We start from the raw sequence: 23,231 nt of genomic DNA, 5'->3' as shown, positions 1-23,231 counted from the left end.
GAGGTCTGCCCCTCTGCCTCTGTCCTGCCGGGGGCCCCCCCATCCACCAGCTGGCAGTGGTGGTTGGAAACGAGCTATGGGTCTCTCCCACCTTCCACCCCCTCGGATAATTGCAACAGTGCGGTAAAGGCCCTGCTGGCCCCGGGGTGTCTCGGTGACCCTGGGCTAGGTAGCCACCTCCCCCTAAGCCTGGACCTGGCCTCATGGGACATCCGAGCCGGCTGGTGGGAATACCGACCCTGTTGGGGCTGGGGTTGGTGTTGTCTTTGGTGCCAGGCATTGCCAGGGGCTTGGCTCTGACATCCTGCCAGCGGGCAGGCCCCTGGCTGTCAGCCGGGCAGGGGTGGGATGGCTGGGAGGATGGCCAGGGCAAGCAGTGGCCGGTTGGATAGAACATCACCGCTCTCAGCTGGTTTCTGCAGCCACAAATGACGGGTTCTGTCCTCCGATTAAAGTGCTCGGAAATGCCTATTAATTATTGAAAAGCAATTAAAATGATGAGTGGCTTTGACGAGGGGCCTCAGGAGCGCAGCACCTTTCATGTTGCCATCAACCCGTGTAAGGGGAGGGGCTGGTACCAAACGGGGCGAGACTCTCCCTGCTCACCCAGTGCTGCTGGTCCTCTGCTGCGCCGTTGGTGCTGCAGGGTCTGCTGGACCTTTCCCAGGCTGCCCTGGGCACTGCCCTCTGGAAACCAAGTGTCTGCTGGAGCTGGCACGCTGACTACGGGAGAGTGGCCCGGGTGCCCAGACCAATGACTTCGTTAGGTCCAATCCAAAGAGCTGTCTTCAGATGCGCACATTTCCCTCCCCTGTTTGAAACTCAGACGTTGGAACTCTGATGTTTGTTACCTTTGCCCGAAAAGTCCCTACTGAAAGCTGGGACCCACTGGGCCGGCCATCGCACCCTGAAGAGCTGAGGGTCTGAACAGAGCAGGAGGAGGTTAGAAAGGAAAACAGAGGCACAGCGAGCGGAACTGCTGGATTGTGCTGCCACCACGCCGACCTGAGCGCTGGCAGGTGAAACTGGCCGTAAGTAGAAGTGAAGCGGAGGCACCGGTTTCAGTCTCCAAGCTGGGAGAAACACAGAAAAGAAACCACTGAAACTCCCCCGGCAAAGCAAAATAGGCTGGATCATGTCCATTCTTTCTGTGCAGTCACTACTCTGGGTGAGGAGTTATGCTCGTTTCAGACACGGTCTCTCAGTTACTGAATGCATCTTTTCAACGTTCTAGGCCTGGCTTAAATCCGCAGGAGCCGGGCTGTTGGAGCTGGGCCACGTCGTCACGCACGCTATCGTTGTCGTCGAGGCCTGTCTGTATCTTTACGAGCACACGCCTACGTAGTCACAAGATGCTGTCAAGGTATGAATAATGGCTCTTGGGCTTCATTTCCTCGCCTTTGCTGTGCGTGCCTTCGTTTCGCTTTCGAATGCCTGCACAGGAGCCTGAGGCTGTTGTGTTCGCGAGTTCGTAATAACGCAGGGGCAACATATTTTAGATCAGATCCTGAAAAGATTTCTCTCCCTCTTGGTTTTGTAACCGCTCCTTTTATCTCTCCTGGTTCCCAGAATTCCTGTCTTTTCTGGTTCTTATCCTGGCCCCATCCCAGTGTTACCCGAGTCACTTCGCTGATCGCAGCCAAAGCTGCCTTAGACGTGCCGGTCACAGAAACCGTACTAGAGGCCTGGCCGCCCCACACCCATTTAGACACGGCTGTGCAGTTCCGCCCCTGTTGTGCCCGGGCCTGAATAGCGTGCCAGGTGATCTCCCACTGGGCGTGCAAGTGCCGATGGAGAGGGGAAGGCGGCTCATGCTTAGTCTGCGCTGTTGTAGGAGTGGGCAGTGCCACAGTCTTTCTGCACTGCGAAGCTGAGCTGGACAAGTGCTGTTCCACTCCTGTCACTGGGGTGGGCAGTAGCTGGGGTTTTAGCCTGTTCTCACCGGTAGCTTCCCCCAAAACGGGCCACCTTGGGTTGATCTATGCTAGCTTCCCCTCCCCCCCCCAATGGCTTTATTAGCGTCTTGGCAAGGATGGCACAAATGACAAAGATCCCCCATTCTCTTGGTAACAAGAGGCCTGCTTTGAAAATCCTTTTAGTCATTGTTCTCGCCCGGCGAGCGAGCAGCACAAACTCAATTCAGGCTCAGACTTTGAAAGTTCCCATTTCCCCCCGTCACATTTCCTTTTATCTAAATCCTTGCCTATGAAAGCCTCTATCGACAGCTGCGCAGGCCTTATCTCGCAGAAGGGACCTTCGCTGAGGCTCTTGGAGGAGATAAGATGGTCTTATCAGCCTCTGATGTCAGAGAAGGTGCCAAAGCGTTCTGTCATTGGCGCTTTAGACATGCGCTGGATTTTTTTATTAAAGTCACAAAGACCTTGGGCTTATAAATAGTCTGATTTAGAGATAGGGCTTCAAAATTAGCAGGCCTTGGAAAAAGTCTGTGGAACGGAGTTAATAAAGGAGAGCAACACCCTAGCCAGACATCCAGGGCAGCTTTCCAGTGCAGTCAATATAGAGCGTAAACCCTGCTTTCAGCTGAGGACATTAGGTTTGCCTCTGGCAGCTTGGGCACAGAAGGAAGATCCGGGCTCTCTTGGGATCGCAAGAAGGACATTTAAAGACACAGCCCCTCGTTTTCTTTTTAATACATCTGTGCCGAACAGAATCAGCTGATGGCTCGGCTCCGCAAACGCTGTTTGTTCCTGGTGTGAGTCCTTGAAAGTGAAGTGGAGAGAAACGCAAATTGTCTCAATTCCTGGACCACTTCATGGGGAAGAGACGCTGTGAAATGCCAAGGAGAGGAGGGCGCTGCTGACCGCTGCCTGGCCAGGGAGGGCCCAGCATGGGCTGGGAGTGAAGGGGCAGTTTCGGAACTCCTCCATCACAAGGCGTTTTACAGCTGGGGGGAGCTGGGCTACTCTTAGGGGAAACGGGGCTGAGTTGTGCCGTGCTTTAGTCCCCACTCCTCATCTTGTCAGTCTCCTCTTCCTCCCGTTCTCTGCCTCACTTATTCCAAAGCAGGCTGGTCCTGTACTTTGGATGATCAAACCTCATGCTCCAGGGTCTTGGCTAATTGCTGCAGGGGTCAGGAAGGGACACGTGTAGTGCACAGGTAGCCAGGCGGAAGGGGGTGGGGGTTGTCTCTGCTTTCTGCTGAAGTATCAGGTATTGTCCTGTGTCAGAGGCAGGATAGCAGCAGTGATGGATCCCTGCTGCCATGGGGAATGGCTGCTCCTCTGTTCTTTAAGCTGTGTCTGTGATGTAAGAGGATGAGGCCTGGCCCTGGCCTAAATAAAGCCCAGCGGTAGCAGTTCGAGTCAAACCGGGAAAGGGTACCACTTCTCTGGTTAGCCCACAACGGCCAACTGCAGCAGCAGGAAGCCAGGCGGTCTCCAAAACAGCTCATCCCCCACCAGAAACCCTGCAGCTCCCAACCTCTGCGAGCCTGTCCGTGCAGCCAGCTGATTTCATCCCTCGGCCTCCCTGATGGTGCCCCCTAGGCCTCGTCTCTACTGGGGATTTGTCCCCGGTTACCGCCAGCTGCGGTGTTCTGCTGCCACGGCGCCACCTGTGTGAATCCCTCGTGTGCACAGGGCCATGGGCTTGGTGCTCTTTGCTGCTGCCTGGAAGCAGCTCCGGTGCAAATCCCAGCTTGCGGGAGCTGTGCTGGTGCGCGCGAGTGGTTGAAGGCGCTAGTGTAGACAGGAAAGAGAGGGTTAAAACCTTCAGGGGCAGCCTGGCAGCCCTCCTGTGCCAGCCTGCCTCCCCGGCCCGGCTGGGAAAGGAGCTGGTCGGTTTTGTCAGTAATGAAGAGTGACGTGACCTTTCCTAATGCAACTTGTCAGAGCGATTCCTGGCAGGGGGGCAGGGAGCCGCACTCACAGCACCTGCTGCCGCAGCCTCTTCTCAGCCTCTCCTCCTTGGCCACGGGAAACCCTGGGCCTCCAGAGATTGGGTGGGACAGGGCGGGTGGGACTGAGAAGAAGACCCCCCCCCCCCCCCCCCCCCCCCCCCCCCCCCGGTAGTGCGATAGAGCGAATGGGCAAACGTTAGGTGCCTACGTCAGCCCGGAGGGTGAGGCTGGCCCAGAGGCTCCGTGGGCTTTAGTTCTTGCCCTGCAGACATCTAAGAGAGCAGACGCCTGCTACCCGGCGTACTGGGCCTGCCTCTCCCAGTGCAAGGTGAGGACAAAAGACAGGGAAGGTCTGTCTGTGAGGGCTGGGAGCACCTATGCCAGAGTCTCCCTCGACGGCTGTTCGGGGCTTTCCAAAGCAGCAGCGGGGTGATCCCGACATGACCGCTCAGCGTTCCTGCCGCCCTGGCTGAGTACGGGGTGGAGCTGCCCCGCGTCTCGCCAGTGTCACCCTGCTGCTGTACGAGCTGCCCCTGGAGCAGACTGTGCAGGCTAGGGGACCGGTACAGAACCGAGGCGCACTGGGAAGTTACTGTGGCAGCCATAAGGACTAGAACACGGCAACGTCTTTAGTGAGAGCTTAACAGTAGCCTCCATGAAGGGTTTTGGTCCCTTCCCTCACCAGGGAAAGGTTCCCCTCTGTCAATGGCCAGGAACCAAGCAGCTGTTCCACATTTCCGTGGCTCCCAATTCATGATGCTCACGAAGCCCCTGACGTCAGAGGGGGCTCTGGAAATGTGCAGGCTGAGGAAAGGGGTTTAAACCTGCAGATTTTCCACTCTTCCCCGATCCCCTCGGGTGAGACGTGGACCGTGCTCAGCGGAGGTCTTCCGAATGCGGGGCAGGTTGGCAAAAGTGCTGAGTGTCGTCTTTCTCGTGGCAGCTTGAACTAAATCGGATCCTGCTGATTGGAATTAGTTCAGACGCAGATGGAGTTAACTAAGCTAATGTGAGGCATTTGAACAGCCCAGTGTCCAATTCCCATCAGCTGATTCAAGAGCTGTTCTGAAAAGCATTAACAAAATGCCCCGGCGTGGACAGATGACTATTGTGTGGCGGGGCCGTCTCCGCCCTCTCGCATACAGGGGGCATTCTATGGGCCTTGGCTCACAGCAAAATTGTTCTGCAGGGGCCTGCAGATGGGCAGATCAGTGTCCTGATGGGTGAGGTGGCAGCCTTTCAGCCGCGGGGCTCGGCACGAGCCGTGGGGAAAGGGAGAAGACCTACCCCTGTTTATGGCGAGAAGCCTGAAGTGTGACACCTCCAGATCTTCGGTGTGGAGGCGCAGGGGCCAGGATGGGGCAGGACCAGGTTGCACATGGGCTCCCACCATGGCCTCGCTGCTACGTAAGACGAGGGTGGGTGGTGTCCCATCCGTTTCCCTCTGGTCCAGTGTGACAGGCTCCCTCACACCCACAGAGTTGGGGCATGGCCCTGGTTCAGGGCCCCATCTGGCTTTCAAGGGCAGCCCGCACTTCCCGCAGGGCTGCGGGAGAGATGGGGCTGGTGCCAGCCAGGGGAGCACAGAGAACAATGGTTGCCATGCCATAGCGTGGGGTCACGCAGACGTGAGTGCCCGCATCTGGCTCCGTCTCCAGCGCCATGGGGAAGCGGATTCCTTGCCGTAGCTGACCCTGGGATCGTGGGTGTTTCTGGAGAGGCCTGTGGCATTTCCTCCACACACCGGCATCTTTACAGGCTGGTGCCACCTGGCGCCCTTTTGCTTCCAGCTCAACGGAGGGACCAAGACCTAAATGGGACATGGAGACTCTTTGTTCACCACCACCTTTCATCCCAAGAGGGGCTTCCTCCCGGCCAGGGGCTTGCAGCAGTCGTGCTGTGCGGAGCCCATCAAACCGCCAGGGCAGGGTGGTGATGTCTGGGCTCTGCCGGGTCGATTGCATGGAAGGTGAGCCGGCTGACACCGCCTGCGTGTGCTGGCTCCCTCGGCCCTGCAGGCACGGCCCCATTGCCTGCTAAGCCATTATCCTGGTGCACCCTCAGGCAGAGCTCTGCGACTCAGCGGGCCCGCCCGTGGTCGCTGTGTCGTGACCGGTCTCAGCCCCGCCTATGCTCCACGGGCCCCTCGCTGGCTGACGGGACTGGGAAGGGGTTGCTGTGGTGGTGGCCTGGATCTCCCAGGCTGTCATGCTGGTTCTAGTGGGGAACTGCGCTGATGTGGGTCCGGAGGGGCGAAGGGTCAGCTGGTTCCTGGTCGCGTTCGCCTGCTGTGTGGCTGAGTTCTCCCAGCCAAAGGCTGCATTGTAGAGATGTGACGCTCCAGTGGAAGGAGGATCATGGATCTAGCCCTAATAAAACCCCAGGCTCTACTGGAGGCTTGGGCTGAAACTGCCCTTTGAAGTGACTGGAGTGCTTAATTTCCTGGGCTTCCTGTAGGTCGCCTGTTGCAATCCAGCATCTGTCGCTAGTGCAACACACGGGTCAGAGGCGCTATTTCCCCTCGGCTAGATTCTCTGGGCGGGCGATCAGAGGTGTGGGGTGACGAGGGCTGGCGCGTGCTGGCTGTGTGCAGCAGTGGAGTTGTCTGGACTATGGACCGTGCCGTTCAAGGCTCTAAGAATTAGCTTCTTCCATTCAGTGGGAATCCAGAGAAACTGTCCGTGGCAGAAAGTCCTCAAAGCAGAGAGATTTGGGTGGAGGAGAAGGGGGATGGGGGATTTCAGTCTTCACTGGAAAGGCTCAAATGCCAGTCCCAGTGGCTTGATCCTGGGGTCAGACCTCTAGAAGGCATCTGACGAAGTGGGTTGCAGCCCACGAAAGCTTATGCCTGCAGAAATTAAATGTCAGTCTTTCAGGCGCTCCAGGACTCTGGTTGTGTTTGCTGTGCACAGACTAACGCGGCTGCCCCTCTGGAACCTCTAGAAGGGCAAGTCCTGAGAGCCCCGTACATTTGCTTGTCTGCGGTGTGTGTCCAAGCTCAGGACTGCCCACAAAAGGAAGTGCCCGGGCCTCTGGCCTTCACTTCCTGACTAAGCGGAGTCTTAGCAGCTCGGCCACTCGATTCCAGTTGTTTGTGCTTCAGCGCTGCACCAGCAGGGGCCAGGTCCCCGAGCGGCGTTGCGTCTCTCTCCCGGTTAAGCAAATCTCAGTCAAACGCCGGGGCAACCTGGGCTTCCATGAAGCTCCAAATGCCCTGCTTATAGGGAAGCGAAGGGGCCTGACCCTCTCTGTTGCTGCAGTGGCCCCGATCCTTCCCCAGCACACGCATGCCCCCACTCTTGTACCAGACACCCCGGGCCTGCTGGGTGCGTGGGGCTGGCGGTGGGGAGGTGGTGGGGGGCTGGCTCCCCTGGCTGAGTTTAGTATGCACAGGCAATTGTAGCAGAAAATCTCATTTGGTGATTAGCGTATCTGCCAGTGCTGCTTCATGTCAAGAGACGCGGCCTTTTTGCCTTCAAAGAGCGAGAGAGATGAATCCCTTTCATTTTAGCAGATGCAGTTAACTTACACCTTAAGGCTGATTGCGGTGGTGTTCATCAATACTGCATTAAAGGGATGGCACTGATGGATGGCCCGTCGCCCGCCGTGTGAAGCGGTGCCCAAACCAGGGACCCTGACGGGAAAGGCCTCATCCCGGGGTGCCGGGGTAGGGTCGCCTGGTCGTCTGTTAAGCCACGGGGCGGGAAGGGTGTGGCCAGCAGGAAGGATGGCGAAGGCCCTGGGCGGGAACCCAGGTGAGCAGGGGTTTGATTCCTGGCAGTGCTGCTCACTCGCTGGGACCCGGGGCGTGTCACTGAATCTCTCGGTAGCTCCGTTCCCATCTGTGCTGTGCGGGTGGTGACCCTCCCTTAACACCCACGGGGGGGCAGAGGATCACTGTGAGGGGCTGTGGTGCTGGGGAGATCGCAGACGCCGGAGGGGAGAGGGAGCGAGGAGGAGTTGAAAGGAGGCGTGGTGGTGGTCGGCGGGTGGTCGAGACGTTGTCCTTAGCAGTGAGATCTACTGGACTGGCACAGTCTCCTGGAGAAGGGGAGATGGCCCCGTCCCTTGGGACGCTCACCACTCCGCTGATCTGGGGAACGACTGCAGGTCTTGATGGGCTTTTCCATCCTCGTGGCAGGAGCGAAGCTCAGGTCTGAATGTGGCCAGCGCCGCTGTGTTGGTCTGAGCGGCCGTTGGACTGGTGGAGGGCAGCACGCATCCATCAGGGGATAATCCAGACTGCTGGTGGGTCTCCCTGAGCTGGTTTCCCTCAAGACAGACGCATAAGGACAGAGGCGCTGGTGGAATCATTAGCACGTGGGGCCGAGCATCTTGCGCTGGGAACCTCAGACGTTATTAAACCTGCCCGTTAATACGGGGCGAAGCGTCGCTTAGCTTCGCTGTCTAAAAAATTGTCTCCGCTAAGAGCGGTGTGACGCTGGGAGATGGGCACAATCGCGATCCCAATTAATCGCTGGCTTTATCTAGCCTGGCGTGTGGCTTCCTTGTCTTCCCAGGCCCTGCCACGTTGTTGCTCCGGCTGTGTCCGTGCTGCCACTGTCCAGCCAGGCTGTTTTGGCCATTGGACGCTTGGGGGGGGGGGCTTGTCGCTGGCTGAGAGCGCAGTGCAAACCCGGGCCCAGGGGCTGCGCCGGCAGGTGGGTAGTGCCCAGTGGCGTTTGGATGCTGCATTTCTTTGGTGGTTTAGGGGGAGGCCTTGCAAGTTTCCAGGGGAAAGGCTGCTGCTGCCTCCCGGCTTGGAAAGTGCCTTAATCAGTTGTAATGATGCCTTCGAGTGGGGCCGAGGGCTGTCCTGGCTGAGCTTCGCTCTCAGCCGTTGTGTGAGCACTTGCTGGTCACTTGGACTGGGAGCCGGGAGAAAACTGTTCGCTAGCAGTCAGTTACCCAGGTGACACTTAGCTGCTTCCTGCAGGGCCCAGGGAAGGACAGCAACTGTCTGCCGTGGAGCCGGTAGGTAACGGGCCGTCGGCGTTCTCAGCACGTGGGCCGGGACCTGCTGCCTGGGGAAGAGCCCGGCTGCAGTTCAGCTATTGGGAGCCGGTCCAGCACCTTCCAGTCGTGCATGAAATGATGCGACTCGCGGCTGGCACGGGTGGTTCGTTCTTTCTCCTTCCCTCTCCCCACGGAGGAGCTGTTGTGACTTCAGCTGTTGCGTGTGCGTTGGGCTCGGGGTCTGTATGTGCTGGGCTGAGAAGAGCCCCTGGCCTGTGGAGTGGCAGGTGGAGCGTCTGTGCTGCTGCTTCGATCTGGGGGTGCTTGGGCAGGCTCTTGAGCGAGGCTGGACTGCTGCATAGATGAGCCTTTATCCTTGCAGTGGGCGTGCGCATTGGGTCTGAGGGGCAGAGTTATCCGCTCTGGCTCCTGTCCCGCAGCTTTCGGTGCCTGTTTGGTGTCCTGGGCCCGAACCGTTGAGTGCCTTGAAGATCCAAGTCAGGACCTTGAGCCTGCCGTTGTATTCTGGGGTCACGTTTGTTGCAAGGAACATGAGATGGCTAGAAGGGACGCAAGCTTCCTCCTCTACTTTTGTCCTTTATTTCCTGCAGTGGCGTACCATCGGTCCCCTGCGCCCAGGGGCCAAGCCTGCATTTGCACCCCCGCACAGGGCAGAAGGGGTCCTGGCACCACCCCCCAGCTGCCCTGGGGAAGGGGATCTGTTCCTGAGGGGCCGGGAGGAGGGGCGTGAGGCCTGGGGGAGAGCCCGCAAATGCAGCCAAGCCCTCAATATGCCACTGGTTTCCTTTGCGCCTCTGGCAGCATTTCTTGTTTTGCTGATTCTCCTGCATTGCATCAGGCCTGGCCCAGCCCCAGTGCCCGCTGGCTCCCTTGTGCCCCCAAAACCCTTGTGCATCATGAGCCTGCCACTGGGAGGGTCTCCAAGGACAGCTGTGTTCAGGACACCTATGCAAAGGTGGGAGCCCTGGCTGCGTGGGCAGGAAGGGAGCCGGCTCCCTTAGGGGAATTGTGGGGGAAGGATAAGCAGAGAATTGCAATCCGCTTTCCAAGGTGAGGCCAGGCCGGCAGAGGTGTGGGGATTAGCACAGCCCTGGGGAGGGTGGGGGGTGGTGTGTGTGCGAGAGAGACGGAGAGATGGCCCTTTCTGGGGTGGGGGAGAGGAGGTGAGATGGTTTTGCTGATGGTGGTTACCTGTGCAGCAGCCCTGGAGGCTTAGCGGAGACACAGCTAGGTCCGGGTTTGCAACGTCACACGGGTGGGTCAGTCCGCGTGGACGAGGAGGGGGGAGAATGCGCCCAGCCCCGGCAGAGCCAGGTAAGTTGGATGCATAGCCCTAAATCAGACCGGCTGAGTGCCCTCTTTGCCACTGGCTCTGCGCGTCGGTCCCTCGCGGATCCGTCTGTCCCTGCGGGGCCGGTCGCTTTGCTCTGCCCGCTCTGCAGCAAAGCCCACGCTCCCCACCTCCGTCTCACCACCTGCACGGCTGGGGGCCGGTGTCGTGTGGCCTTCTGGAGCCTTCCTTGATGAGCTGCTGCGGGCTGGAAAAGCGTGTGGGCTGTGGGGATGGCGCCTGGGCCAGGCCTGCGGCGCCTCTGCTCACTTTGGAAGCTCTGTGAACCTTTAGAGAACGCGGTGGGCCCGTCACCAGGAGGGAGGAGCGCTGAGCGTGGTCTGCCATTCCCTCGTGCGAGGGGCCTCTGTCCCACAGCGACCGTTCCGGCTCAGACGCCCCTTCTGATGCTGGACGGCTGTTCTCCCCGTAAAGCTCTCCCTTCCGTTAACCGTCTGGTCCAACGCCCACCGTCCTCTCCTCTTCACCTCTACTCACAGGTGCACGCAAACATTCCTTCCGGGAGTTTATCTGGGCAGGTCTCACTTCTGGCTCCCACTGAAAAGGGTCAGCGTGTCCCAGTCCTGCCCTGCGAGACTGTCAGGCACTTTTCTTTTCAAAACAGGCTTCTTCCTGAGGTCGCTCCCTGGCGTGTGTTGATAGGCGCCTTGTGTGAAGCGCTGCGGTTTGCTAAGATGCTCATGGCCGTTAGCAGGTCGCTGTTGCTTCAGCGCCTGTTTAGATCAATCATCCTCCCGGCTTTTACTAAACTTCAGGGGCTGGTTGTGTGGTTTGTGTGTGTGTGTGTGTGTGTGAGCGAGCGATCTGAAACCTCGCTCCAAGCAGGGCTGTGTAATGAACCCCACGTCCCGGTGGAGATATGCGAGCGCGCTAGCAGTCAAGTGCATTCAGCCTCTGAATAAGAAGCACTTCATTCTCTTTTCAAACTGTATAATTTCTGCCTGATTGTAATGGCATATTTTAAAATTACCAGAAATCAAAGCCAGAAAATGGATACTGCTGCTTTTACTGTGAGCTGCATTAACAAGGGATGTGTAATGTATGAAATAAAAACACTCCCTTTTTTTTTTTCAAGACAGTAATAGGAGAAAATTGGTTTTGAAACTGAATAAAAGTCCCTTTCAGAGGAAATCATTTCTTTCAGGGTACCTCTGCTGAAAGTAAAATAGTGAATAATGAAAGGTGGTTACATGATTGTCTTTCATTTAAAGGGAGGCTAGGACAGATGGAAGCTCAGCAAAATACAAGATTGGAATAATTGCGTGGTAACAAGGCGCTTGTTGTGAAATTAGTATCTTAAGAAAGTCGTGAAAAGGCTTTTACTCATGAATACTTCATTATTAAGAGAAAACAGCCCAATTTGGGTTCTCCAGACACCTGTTCACCGTTAAATAATTCCCCCTCCTTCCCCCCCGGCATAACCTTTCTCTGAAAAGAATATCGTGTTTACTGAACTTTTCAGCCTCTACAGTTTTAGGGGACGGTTGCAGTTGAAATTGGCTCTGGAGTCTCGGAGGAGGTGTCTTAAAGGCAAACCGAAGCCGTCTCTGAAACACGGACTCACTCGAAACAACCTCGTGGGCTTTGCAGGGCGCTTGCGGGTTCAGCTTTCCCGCTGAGCACCGGGACTGGCATCTGGGTGAGCCGCAAGGTTCTGCTCGTCTCGTGCGGTAGTGGCAGGGTTGTGCGGTAGAGGAAAGTTGCTCTGCTGAGCTAGTGAACGGCTTGAAGGTCCCTCCCTAGGGAGTCGCCTTTTACCGGAGGGTGAAATCCTGTTTCTCGCTCCCCTCCTGATTGCTGCCTTGTGCAGAAGTCTGGCTTTTGTGACTGCACGCTCACACAAGGGCTGTGTGTGCAAGGTATGTGCTGACTCCCCCAGGGACGCGCCGGGGGGCGTCTGCCTGCCAGCCGGCACAAAGGAACGTCTCCCCAAGGCGACATCACACAATACTAAGCAAGTCCTGAAATGGGACCTTCGGCTGGTCCGGCAGCCTTGCCCGTGGTCACGGTGCCGTGGTAGGAGGGCTTCCTGAGCCAGCATTAACGAGGGCAGGGAGCACGTGCGGGGCATTAGCCCTGTTTTATGTAGCAGCACGTGGCGGTCTGGGGGGTTCACAGGCTCACGCAGTGAAGGGAAGCACCCTCTGACTCCAGGCCTGCTCTAACAGCTGGACTGCCTCCATCCTGCTGCCGGTGAAGAGGGCAGTGTGTTCTCCCCCCGGGGAGGTAGCGGGGCCATGGCTGAAGTTAAAAGAAGGTGGGGTTTTGGAAGCCAGTTTCCTGGCGTGCTGGGTTTGTGTCCCTAGCTCCCAAGAGGGCTCGCTGGCTGATCCCCGTCGTCTGTCACTTCCAGGAGGCGCCGGGCTTGGTGGCGATGAGCTGTGCGGGCTTCAGTCGCCGTCCCGCGTCTAAGGTGCCCCGTTCTGCCGTGCTCCGGACGGGCCGACAGAGCAGCTGGCAGGACAGTGCTCTCGTTCATGCACCACTGGGAACCCTCAGCAGGAGTGCGGCGCGTCCCGTCCCAAGCCCGTGGGCCAAGCAGTTCGGCGCCTCTGCCTGGGCCGGCTGTTGAATCTGTCCCTGAGTGAAGCCAGAGCTGGCTGGGTTAGCCCCGTGCCGGGCGGCCTTTGGGAAGGTTTTCCTTCAGTGACACGACACTCCCAGGTGGTGATTTCCCTTCTCTGTGTCACTGCCTCACTCAGGAGGTGGGGCTGATTCTGACGGACAGATCTGCAGGCGCGTGTCCCCGAGAACCAGTTTCCCCTTCTCAGCAGCCCCGTCTGATCTGCTCTTGGCTTAGAGGGCAGGGAGGTTACCCTGAGGCTGCTCGGCAACCTGCCTTCCCGATGCAGAGGGGAGAGCGCGTCAGGGGTGGGGGGGAGTGGAGCAATCCACGTGGGTCCAGGATCATTTGTCAGTGCAGAGACGAAAGCAAGCAGTTTGCAAGAACGTCTGCTCATTGTGCTCAGGAAAAGATTTCTGTGATTACTCCGACACAACCATTAACCAGTTCGTTGTTGCCAAAGCAGACTGAGCGGCTATTCAGCTGTGATGGGGAAAGTGTCTACACGGGGCGCGGGAGGAGAGAAATCCCTGTTGCAGGAGGAACTGCAAGGATAGAGGTGCCTGTCCCTGGTGCTCTGCAGAGGAAGGGCCTGCCCTTTGTATCCCCGCTGGACAGATGATTCTCTCAACAGGAGATTGACTGACTGGGATTTGCCTGGTTGGCCCCCTCGGAGCAGACAACGCCAACAGAGAGCTGGGAGACATCTGTGTACAACAGCAGATATCTAGGAGCCATTTCCTGCGCCGACAGGGTCCCTGTCCAGCCAGGACATGCTCCATGTTGAGTCTGTCCTTGGCCCGTGGATGTCTTCATGAACAGACAGCGCAGGAATAAAGCCAGGGCTTGGAAAAGCCTGGGTGGCAGTTTGGGGGCCTCGTTAGTTATTGCACCTTCTTTCCAGTGCATCTGCGAGAGCACGTTTGGTGAGCACGGCCGCCCTGGGGGTCCATTCCCTGCACGCTGCCTTCCAGGATTTGTCTCCGGTCCAGTCCCTCGAGGGGAATGGGGAGTTGATTCTCTCCGGGCCCTTCATTCCTTGGTGTCGCCGCTGATGCCACCAACCCAGGGGCCGGCTGTGGTGCTGTCCCAGGCACACGGGCAGCTGTCTGCTGGGAAACGGACCCTGCAGCTCACGTCACGCAGGCCTCTGAGCAGCCATGGGAGGAGGATGCGTTTCTGGCGCTCCCTGTCCGGGCTGCGCTAGGAGCAATGGCGCACCGGTTAAAGGCTCCCTCTCCCACTGCCAGCCCCCGTCACTGTGTCTTCTAGACGAGCCCAGTCACACGAGCAGGGCCACTGTTGTCAGTACATCCGGCCTGCAGGCCAGGCGCGTGTGATGTGATGTGCAGCCAAGTCACAGCACCAGGCTCACGGGCTGAGGCGGGGTCATAAGACGACCCTGGCCTGGTGTGTTCTGCAGCGTGGCAGGACGCAGGGCCATGCCCGCTGAATCGGGCAGCCCCATGATGAGGCAGGCTGTGTCTGGACAGGCGTGGATCGCATGTACGTGGCATGTATGTTGTATGTAGGCATCTCCCATGTCTTCAGTCTGTTTGTTGCTGGGGTTGCAGTAGAATCCACGAGCAGGAGATGAAATAATGGGAACAAATGCTCTGAAAATGAGAGCAACCTGCCGATCCGCCCTAATTTGCTCCTGCCTGTTCGGCCAGGTAGAGGAGATCTGCCAGTTTGTGAGGTGGTTTTTTTCCCCCCTTGCTCCCAGGCAGCTCATTGGGCCAGGCTGTGCCTGGAATACTTCGCTGAACTTCGCTCTGGCGGTCGCTCACTTTATTCCCAGCAGCTGAGCGCACCGATGGACCCCGACTGCAAAGAGAAATCAACTCTCTGGCTGCTGGGTCGGGAACCGGGAGGGTTGAGAAACGTGTGATGCTGTCAGGTGACGACCCCAGCCTAGCTGACTCTGCCTTCCTAAACAACAGTAATCAGCGCAGCCGAGGAAAGTGCTCGTGTGAATCTGCCCCGCTGCTCCCCGCACACCCGCCCACGTGTCGATCTCACGCACAGGTTCTGCGCAGGATTTATGCCTGGTGTCCTTCGTGTGCTCTGAGCCGGACGTAAAAGGGAGCGCACAAGAACCTGCCACAAAACTCGACTGGGCAAAGCTTTGGAGAACGCAGTGAGGAGAACAGTTTGCACCGACCATGGATGGGCTGGTCATTCTCTCTCTGATGTTGGTCATTTAACAGCTTTGTAGTGCACAGTCACTAGGAAAAGGAACTCTACTGGCTGGACAGCCGTGGTGGTCAGAAGCGATATGGGTGGAGGGCCAACTTTATTGCAGAGCACTGGGCGTATTTGGGGGGCAGTTGGATACATCGGTGTCTGTCCTACGTCTTTCTAGCGTGCCTGCCCCCCCGGTTTCTGAATCCTGGACCCAAATGGCAGGGAGTGGCTGAGGTCTGTGGTACAGGGTTCCCTCGCTTGCTAAGTGCGTGTTGTGGGATTTGGGGGCACTTCTTGTCTGTTCTCAGGCCCCTCCTCCTCCATCTGGTCTTGAGGCCCGTGGAGAAGTAGCTGGAAGTCCGTGATGGCGGCATTGTTCTTATCCCCTGTTGTGATCTTGCTGGTGGACGGTCGTTCTCCTTCGTCGCAGCTCGGCTCCCACGGCTTGCGGCTCTAGCCCTGTGATGACTCGCTGCTTTGGAAATAACCAAAAGGGGAGTTGTTGTTCTTCCATTGCCGCCCCTGGGGTTCCCCAGTGCTAGAACTATCCAGCGCAGATTGCAGGCCATTTGGTGTGCCTCCCAAGTCTGTCGGCAAAGCCTGCTGGGGTGCAGTTCGTGAGCAGAGAATAGGGGCAGCGTGTGGCCAGGCTTTGGTCTGGAGGAATTTCTGGTGCCTTCTGCTACCTGCCGTTCAGATGCTCTGCCTGATCATCCTCTTCCCGCCCAGAGAGTCCCTGGGATTCCTCTGGGAACATGCGCTCAGAGCCTGCCGGGAGGATCGCTGGCAGCTGCCCTGGCATTGCACACCAGTGTTCAGATGAGCATCGGGTCGTGGCCAGGGAAACCCACTGCAGACTGGTCCAGGAAAGGTTCCCTTCACATGCACAGACGATAAGGATTTCCATGGCCAAAGGGAGTGAATTCTCTAGCAACTTCCTCAGGAGACAGCGAGGGGGGGGAGTCTCCCAGGTTCTGGTCCCAACCCACTCACTGTCTGTCCCCTTCTCCCCACTTTCTTCATCTGTAAATTGCATACCAATGCACCCTATTGCATTTAACTCTCGCCTTGCTCCCGGGGCACAGGGCTAGTCCGTTACTGCTGGTGCAGTGCTTTGATTTGCTGGGTAGAAGGCACCGGAGACTGGCGCGGGGAGGGGGTTGGTTAATTTTACTTTATTACAAGTTACCTTGTAAACTTGTCGGGGGGTGGGTAGATCGTATTTGTCGGTACAGCAGCTGGCATGCTTTGGAGACGGTGGGAATGCTGCTCTGGCGCAGAGAGCTGGGATAGCTTGCGCTGGCCGGTTAGCGCGCGGTGCTGGCGAGCAGGGAGACCTGCTTAGTGTAAACGGGGCATACCCAGGTTGAAATGCCATGGTTGGGATTAATATTTTGAAGGGTGAAAGTGAAACTGGGAAACCGGAAAGCGTGCACTCCATTGCCCTCTCTCCAGGAAGATATTGCAGGTACCGGGGGGAATTGCATGCGCGCTACAGTCTGGAGGAATCTGTGCGTATCTGTACATGCACAATACACAGAATAACCCCATGCACGTACAGCTGGTTGAGACCTCTTCCCTGTAGCCATGCACAGCCCTTTGCCCTTGCAAGTGGCGCTCCCTCGAGGAAGCCCTGCTGAGGTCTGGGTTGGAGGAATGCCAAGGTGGTACGAACTGTCCCCTCTGTGCCTGGAATAGCAGCGACGGGGACAGACTTTCCTTTCCAGGACGAAAAGTTGAGCAATGTGATGTACGGGCTGTGATATCCAGCCGACAGTACGTTTCAACCAGAGGGAGTAATGGCTCAGAGACTCTGCCTCGGAAGGACGGAGACTGTAGCCTGGCTTTCTTATGTCAACCTCTACTTACCCTGTCTGTGAAGGAAACATCAGTCCAAGAGTCCCTCCAGGCAGGGAAAGCCCATCAGGAGGCATTAGTTACAATTTATGCCATCCGTCGAGGCTCCTGAAGGATGCACACTTAGTTCCAAATGTGCAAACCGTTGGCGGAGCTGACTTTGACCTGCCCACTCTGACTCTTGTCAGCTAGATTTCGAGGCCAGCCTGAGCACCGCTGGCGGACGCCGGGACCCAAGTGGTTTTCAGTGTGGGCTTCCCCTCAGTCCGCTCTTGAAACGGAGGGTTTGATCTCTGCTAGGATCCCACACTCTGCCATTGGCACCTGCATGTTGCCGGGATGGCAGCGGCTTGTTCTGGGGATGCAGGCTGCAGCTCTAAGGCAGAACAGGAACTGACGCCAGCTTCTCGTTTATATCCCTCCTCGAGCTCTGCTTTCGCCAGAGTTCCTGCAAGGAGCTGGCTGGCTGATGATGGTTAGATTAAGGGGCAGGTGGGAATGGCATTAGTATGTATCTGTCTTCCTTTCACCCTTTGTTATCTGGGGTAGCCCACTCTTCTGGAGCTGCCTTGTGCAAGTCGTGTGGCTGTGTCTTGTGCTGCCCAGCTGTGTGTCACCAGCAGAAATAGCAAGTGGAAATTGTTGGAAAGAAACAAACATTTTTGGGGGGGTAGGAAGGACTTTTTGGAGGGGGGAGGGACATGAAAAACAATTTTTTTTCGATCTTAAAACTACGCGTTGCTCAAGGTTTGATTTTCCATGGCGGTTAGAAAAGGCAGCGTGGACAGGGGATGTCTGAGCCAGTCGTAGGCACCGGACTGGTGATGAACGCTGCCCAGCCCTCACGCCCTCTTTCTAAATCACAGGCTGGCTTTCCCGGCCGCCCACTAAGCTCATTGGCAAACGACGGGCCGCGTGACGTTCAGCCGCCAGGGCCGACCCGTTCACCTGTTGATGCCTTCCCTCTCTGCCTGTTTACAGCCTGAGGGCCTGCAGTGGTGACTCCAGCTGCCCCCTCCACCGCTTGGACCATGTTGGCCTGTCTCCAGAGAACCCAGAACCCGCCAGCCCAGCACCTCGCGTGTCCAAACAAGACCCTGGAGCCGCGGAAGTGTAAGTGCCAGCGGCCTGTCGGGGGGTTGCCAGGGGGCCCGTGTATGCTGCGCATGGAGAGGGGGCTTGTTTCACTGACTGTTCTCCCCAATTCATTTCCTGGCACCGGGTTATTCATTGACCTTTCAACCTCCTTTTGCTGCCAGGCGTCATGCTTAGACAGCAGGAACCGGGGGTTAGGAAGCTCAGGCGTTTTCTCTTGAGCTGTCTTTTCCCAGCACCCTGTTGTGTGGCGCGCCCTCGAGCGCCTTCGCCCCGAGGTTCCTCTCTGTGTTGTGCATCTCCCACCCGCTATGGGAGATGGAAGGCAGCCCGCATCCAGCTCCCTTCCTGCCTGATGGGAAGCATTTGCCTGCTTGCTGCTTTGATTCGTCTTGTCTCATTGAAAAAGACATGTATTTAACTGATAATTAAAAAGAACAGGAAAAGCGGGAGGGGCAGCGGGACAGAGACGCGATAAGCGAATTAAATTGGCTTGCTTTGGTTGATAAGTCGAACTTCAGAACATTTTACACAGATGTCTACAAAGCGCTGTGGCAGACACCTGCTCTGAAGCCGCCTTAAAATCTCTCTAACCCATCCTCCCCCTGCCCCTCCCAATAATTACTTTTCCCAGTTTTGCTCTAGCTCGCCTGTTGCTGATGAGCTGGCCTTTCAGATAAGCTGTAAACTAGTTACATTAAAATGGGTTCCAAAAGGTCACTCCAGTAAAGCACCTGTCTCGAGCAGCCTTTGTCTCAATCCAAACCATGATTAAATGTATATTTAATGAGCCTGCTTTCAGCAGGCGGGTTTGACCTCTCCGGCTGGGAAAGACGCATTAAGATGCTCCAGTGATGAATGTGTGTTTTAAAGAGGGGAGTGGATATTTTTCTACTGGTCTCAGTTGGATTTTTAAGACAAATCAACTGTTTAAAGCTCTGCTTGTTAGTGTGACAGCCCCAAGGTATTTGGTTAATGATCTGTGTTTTCGTTTTTCCTCTACCCCTGCACCCCAGCACAACTAAATATATTCTGGACAAAGTGCCGGGCGTTCCCTCTCCCTTGCCTTTTTAAGTCGAGGCGGCTGGGATCTGAACTGATCAGATGGCTTCTCTAAAGGATATGATCTAGTTCAACCACAGCTATCGGACTTGACTCAGGAATTAATTCAGGGAAGCGAGATTGCAGTGGGCTCATTTGGCCTCAAAATACATGAGCTGGTTTTGTGTTTCTGAAGACCCCTTTTGTTTTTCGGTTCATGTTGGTCTCTCGTTGTTCCTCTTGCGTTGCAGGGGAAATACCCCGGCAGTGTTTTCCTTGCCCTCCAGTGGAGAAGGCTGCCATGGGATCTCCCCACGGAGTATTTTAGCTGCTTTCTCTGCCAAAACAGGAAGATTCAGCTCCCCGGAAGCGTGGGAGCCTCTCCTTTCTCACAGGGCTGTGTCTGCCCGGCCCACTGATGGGTCAGCGTGCTGCGAGAGCTGAGCCTGTGTCAGTTTATAGCGTCTCTCGGGTCTTTTCCATATCAGTGTCCGGAAAGAAATGGAGTGTTGCTGTTGTAAAATGATTCCTAATCAGTCGCTCCTGGGTAATGAGCTACGTTTCTGCTGGGCCAGTCAGGAGACCTGAGTCAGGCTCAAGGGAAAGGGTGTGCAGGGCTTCAGGAGTACCTTTCCTCGACAGCCGTGGGGGCTAGCGCTGGGGCGGGCCTGGTGATGGCGCGTCCTTCTCCAGTATTAATTGACTGCAGGCGCGTCTGCAAGCTGCCTTGTTTGAGAGGGGCCCTGAAACATAGAGGCTGATCCTGGGAAATGCGTTGATTGCAGCATTAGGCAGGACCAGTGGGCAAGTCCCATTCAGGGTGCTGAAAGGAAGGTTTGGGAAGACATCGCCTTCCTCCTCCTCCCATTCAGGGCAGAGGTGATGCTGCAGTTTTTGTTGTGCCAGGAATCACAGGGCCTCTCTAGTGGATTGATCCGTGCACAATCCACTTGGGGGGCTAGAAGGCTCACAAGCGAGGGGGGCCTTAGTCTGTTCTGCCTCACGGGTGCCCAGGCTGGGGGATGAGCCCTCATCTACAATGTGTCTAAATTACCAAGGCGCTTTGGAAGGTGGGGGTGTTAATTAGGCCTTTGTGCACCCAGTCTTCTGTGAGATGCTACCAGGTGTCCTGGCCTGAGTGAAGTCACATGGCGGGATGACCCAGGTACCTGGAACCGGGTGGCCCAATGTTAGTGGGCTGCGTTGCAAATGTTTTCAGTGTAATAAGAGCCAGCTAAGAGGCCGTCACAGAGCGAGAGATCGGATGAATAGGTGCAGTGGCTGCCTAACTTCAGATCCAAGCCGCAGCTGAATGGGACCTTCCCTGGCTCCCCAGGGCTGTGATTGGGCCTGATTTCTCCATCAGCTCACACCTCACTTGTGCACATGCAGAGCAGGTGTGACCGATGCTGAGTCAGAGCCTCCTTTCTGCCTCCCGCGCAGCGGCGTGCATGGCCGCACGAGGGGCGAGGCCCGTTAGCCTGGCCGCTTTGCGGAGCGCAGTGCTGGTGTGAGGGCTCCCGAAAGTCCCGCCCTCTCTGTAGGACCGCCGCGGGGCAGGTGCAGGCGTCCATGTGCGAAAGAGAGCGACCCTCTGCCAGAGCCCCGTGTGACCTCCGTGCACACCCAGTCCTGGACCGCTCTGCTGAGAGGGCCCGTCAGGGGCCATAGCCCTGGCCACGTAGGGGTGCAGCTCTGCCCTCTCTGGGGGAAATCCGGGAGGCGCTGACAGAGGGAGCATCCTGGGGATGCCAGGAGGGAGAGATCAGTGCAAGGACAGCACCTGTGCCCGATAACTGCATGAGCAGCCTGCTCTGTGTCCTCCCCATCCTCGGGCAGCCGTGCTGGGCACAGGCAGGTGTGTGATCTGCCGACGGGCCGTCTCTCTGCTCGCAGCTCTTTACTGGGGAGAGGCCTCGCTTGTCCCTTTCGCTCGCTTTATTGATCCGGGTCCTCCTCCTCCTGCAGCCCCGGGCCCCCGAGGTCTGAGGGGGGCAGGAGAGAATTGACTTGCGGGCCGCTGCCTCGCGTTCCGCCACTTTGGAGCGCCTGTGTCCTCTCTCAGCAACAATCTCCTCCTAGCCTGCTGCCCTGCAGTGCGCCTGCTGCCTGTGCCCGCCCACCAGCCCAGGTCACCTGAATCAGAGCTCAGCTGACGGCATGTTTCCACTCGTTATAGGAAAACACCGCGCGCCCCTCTTCCTCCTGGCCTCCTGCTATTCCAGAGTAAATTGCAGGTGACATCCAGGGTCAGGCATCTGGTTTTGAATATAATTTTCCCCTCCTGTATTGCACCTGTGGTGAGCGAGGAGGGAAAGGTGTGCAAAGCCCTGCAAAGCAGAACGGAAGGCGAGCCCCAGCCCTGTGCCGCGTGGGGGAGATGAGCCTCCTGCTAAACGCCTGCTTAGGTAATCGGAAAAGATAGCCTTCTCTTAAAACGAGCCACAATTTAGAAGTGCCTCTGATTACTTAATTTGCTCCTGAGTATCTCAGTAATTATCTTTATGGGTCTGATTTCTGTCCTCTGGCATTGTTTCTGTCGATATTAAATGAGTCTGGCTCTCGGCACGGCGGCCGCCTGGCCCAGCACCACTGTGAAACCCTATTATCCTGCCTGCGCCTCTGATTAATTTTTGTATTAATTTCACGTAAAAGGTGAGCTGACTAATGTCCCCGCCTGCGCTGGGAGCTGCGTGTGTCGCTGACGTTTCTGGCCCCGGTGCCCTGGCCTCCCTGTTCCGGCCCCACCTTGGGTTTTTCCCTCCCTCTCACTCGCTAGTTAATTGCTTTTTGTCCCTTTCCCCCATGGCCTCTGGAAAGCGACCCGTGCTCCGTGAGTTGCGTAGCTGGTGCACGGGGGGACTCGGTGGGGGTCCCATTGCTGGGAATGCTCTGAAATGCCGCACCTCAGCAGCGTTGCTGTTTTTGCTGACATGAGCCCGTCAGCCCTGAGCAGCGAAATGGCTTCAGCTGCCTCTCAGCCCGTAGCAGGCACTGGGGAGGATGGGGGGCCAAGGGCTGCGGGGCGGTTCTGCACCCTGGGATGCTACGTGCACAGAGGAGGAATGGGAGGCCGCTGTAGCGAAGCCCCTCTGCTGGGAAGCGCTTCCCTTTGCCGGCTGCTCTGTCTCATCAGGGTGATTTATTTTCTTCTCCTTTAAAATCAGGGGGCTCGCAGTGGGGTGTCTCGAGCAGGCAGCCCCAGCGCCAGGGGGAAGGAGATAAAACGAGGCGGGGGGGGGTTGAGGGGTGCGTTTGGGTTGGAAGAGAGAACCCCATTCCCCCAGTGCTCTCGGGGCCTTCCCCTCTTCCCTCTCCTGGGGATGGTAGTGCCAGGCTGACAGCCCTGGGCTCCCGCGGCCACAGGGCAGCCCACCCTGACGCTGATCCGCTGTGGTGGTGGGCAGGTTCTTTGGTGCAGCCGTCTGCCTGCCCGCCACAGGGCATGTCCCTGATGTGCCACGGAGCCGCGGCCAGGCTGTGGGCGCTGGGGCCTGCTTCTGAAAGCGTCTTGGTGGGGGGGAGCATAGTTAGGGGTTGAGGCTGAGGACTGTAGCACTGTCTGTTTGAAGGGAGAAGAGAATTGCTGGTGGGGGCGAGGGGGCTCTCTCAGGGCTAGAATTGGCAGCAAGTGTCTGCTCAGAAGGTCTCCATTTCCTGATGCCTTACGGGCGGCGAGGGGCAGCCGGGAGCTTGACTGGAGCGTCTCAGTTGAGGCTTTCTGGCCTTTCGTTTCACCCAGAGGGCGGCCTGGGTGGGTGCCGTCTCGGGGCCCTGGGCTGCCTCAGGGAGGGGGCTCTTTCCTTTGGTGCACATCTGCCCAGACCCTGCGCAGGACTTCACTGGAGCGCGTGGCTCCGAGGGCTGAGATCCCCAGCGCGCGCGAAGGGTCAGGCTGAGATGAGGCTGGAGAGACGGGCTAGGGGGCCAGAGGCATCCTTTCCCACAGCAGAGAGAAGTGTCTGCTCCAGACCCATGCTTCATCTGCTGCGAGATCCTGCGTGCGGAACTTCTTGGGCCTTTGGCTTCTCATCCGCGTCTCCAGGAGCCGACGGCGCCTGCGCATCTCCTCGGCCAAAGCAGCAGTTGTGTGGGAAGGAGCTGTCGCCTACCTGTCCCTGCCTCCCTCTGTACCCACTTAGTGCCTGCTCTGGCTGCCTGGCCAGGGCCCTCAGCATCGTGATTTCGAGTGGGTGAACGAGGAGGAGCGAGGCCGATCACTTGCAGCAGGAGAAAATTCCTGAACGGGCAACCAGCTTTCGTGCAGGCAATCAGCAGGGAGCCAGCTCAGCAAGCAAATG

At 57.4% G+C, this 23,231-nt stretch overlaps 1 protein-coding gene across 3 annotated transcripts in view; it reads left to right on the top strand.

The window, feature by feature from the left end:
- The window catches only part of FAM222A (family with sequence similarity 222 member A), a 100,976-nt gene that overhangs the window by 32,508 nt on the left and 45,237 nt on the right, over positions 1-23,231 (top strand). For 2 of the 3 annotated variants that reach the window (XM_067539449.1, XM_067539450.1), the window contains one exon: positions 17,776-17,907. The exons of the other annotated variant lie outside the window; for it this stretch is intronic. In XM_067539449.1, coding sequence (XP_067395550.1) covers positions 17,826-17,907 — 82 coding nt within the window. In that variant the 5' untranslated portion in view covers positions 17,776-17,825. The remainder of the gene's footprint in view (positions 1-17,775; positions 17,908-23,231) is intronic. 3 annotated transcript variants of the gene reach the window in all.

The sequence above is a fragment of the Emydura macquarii genome, unplaced genomic scaffold, assembly GCF_026122565.2.
Source record: "Emydura macquarii macquarii isolate MOO-44397 ecotype Brisbane River unplaced genomic scaffold, CSIRO-AGI_Emac_v2 contig_554, whole genome shotgun sequence".
NCBI lineage: Eukaryota > Metazoa > Chordata > Testudines > Chelidae > Emydura > Emydura macquarii.
This window is presented reverse-complemented; position numbering and strand designations above follow the sequence as displayed.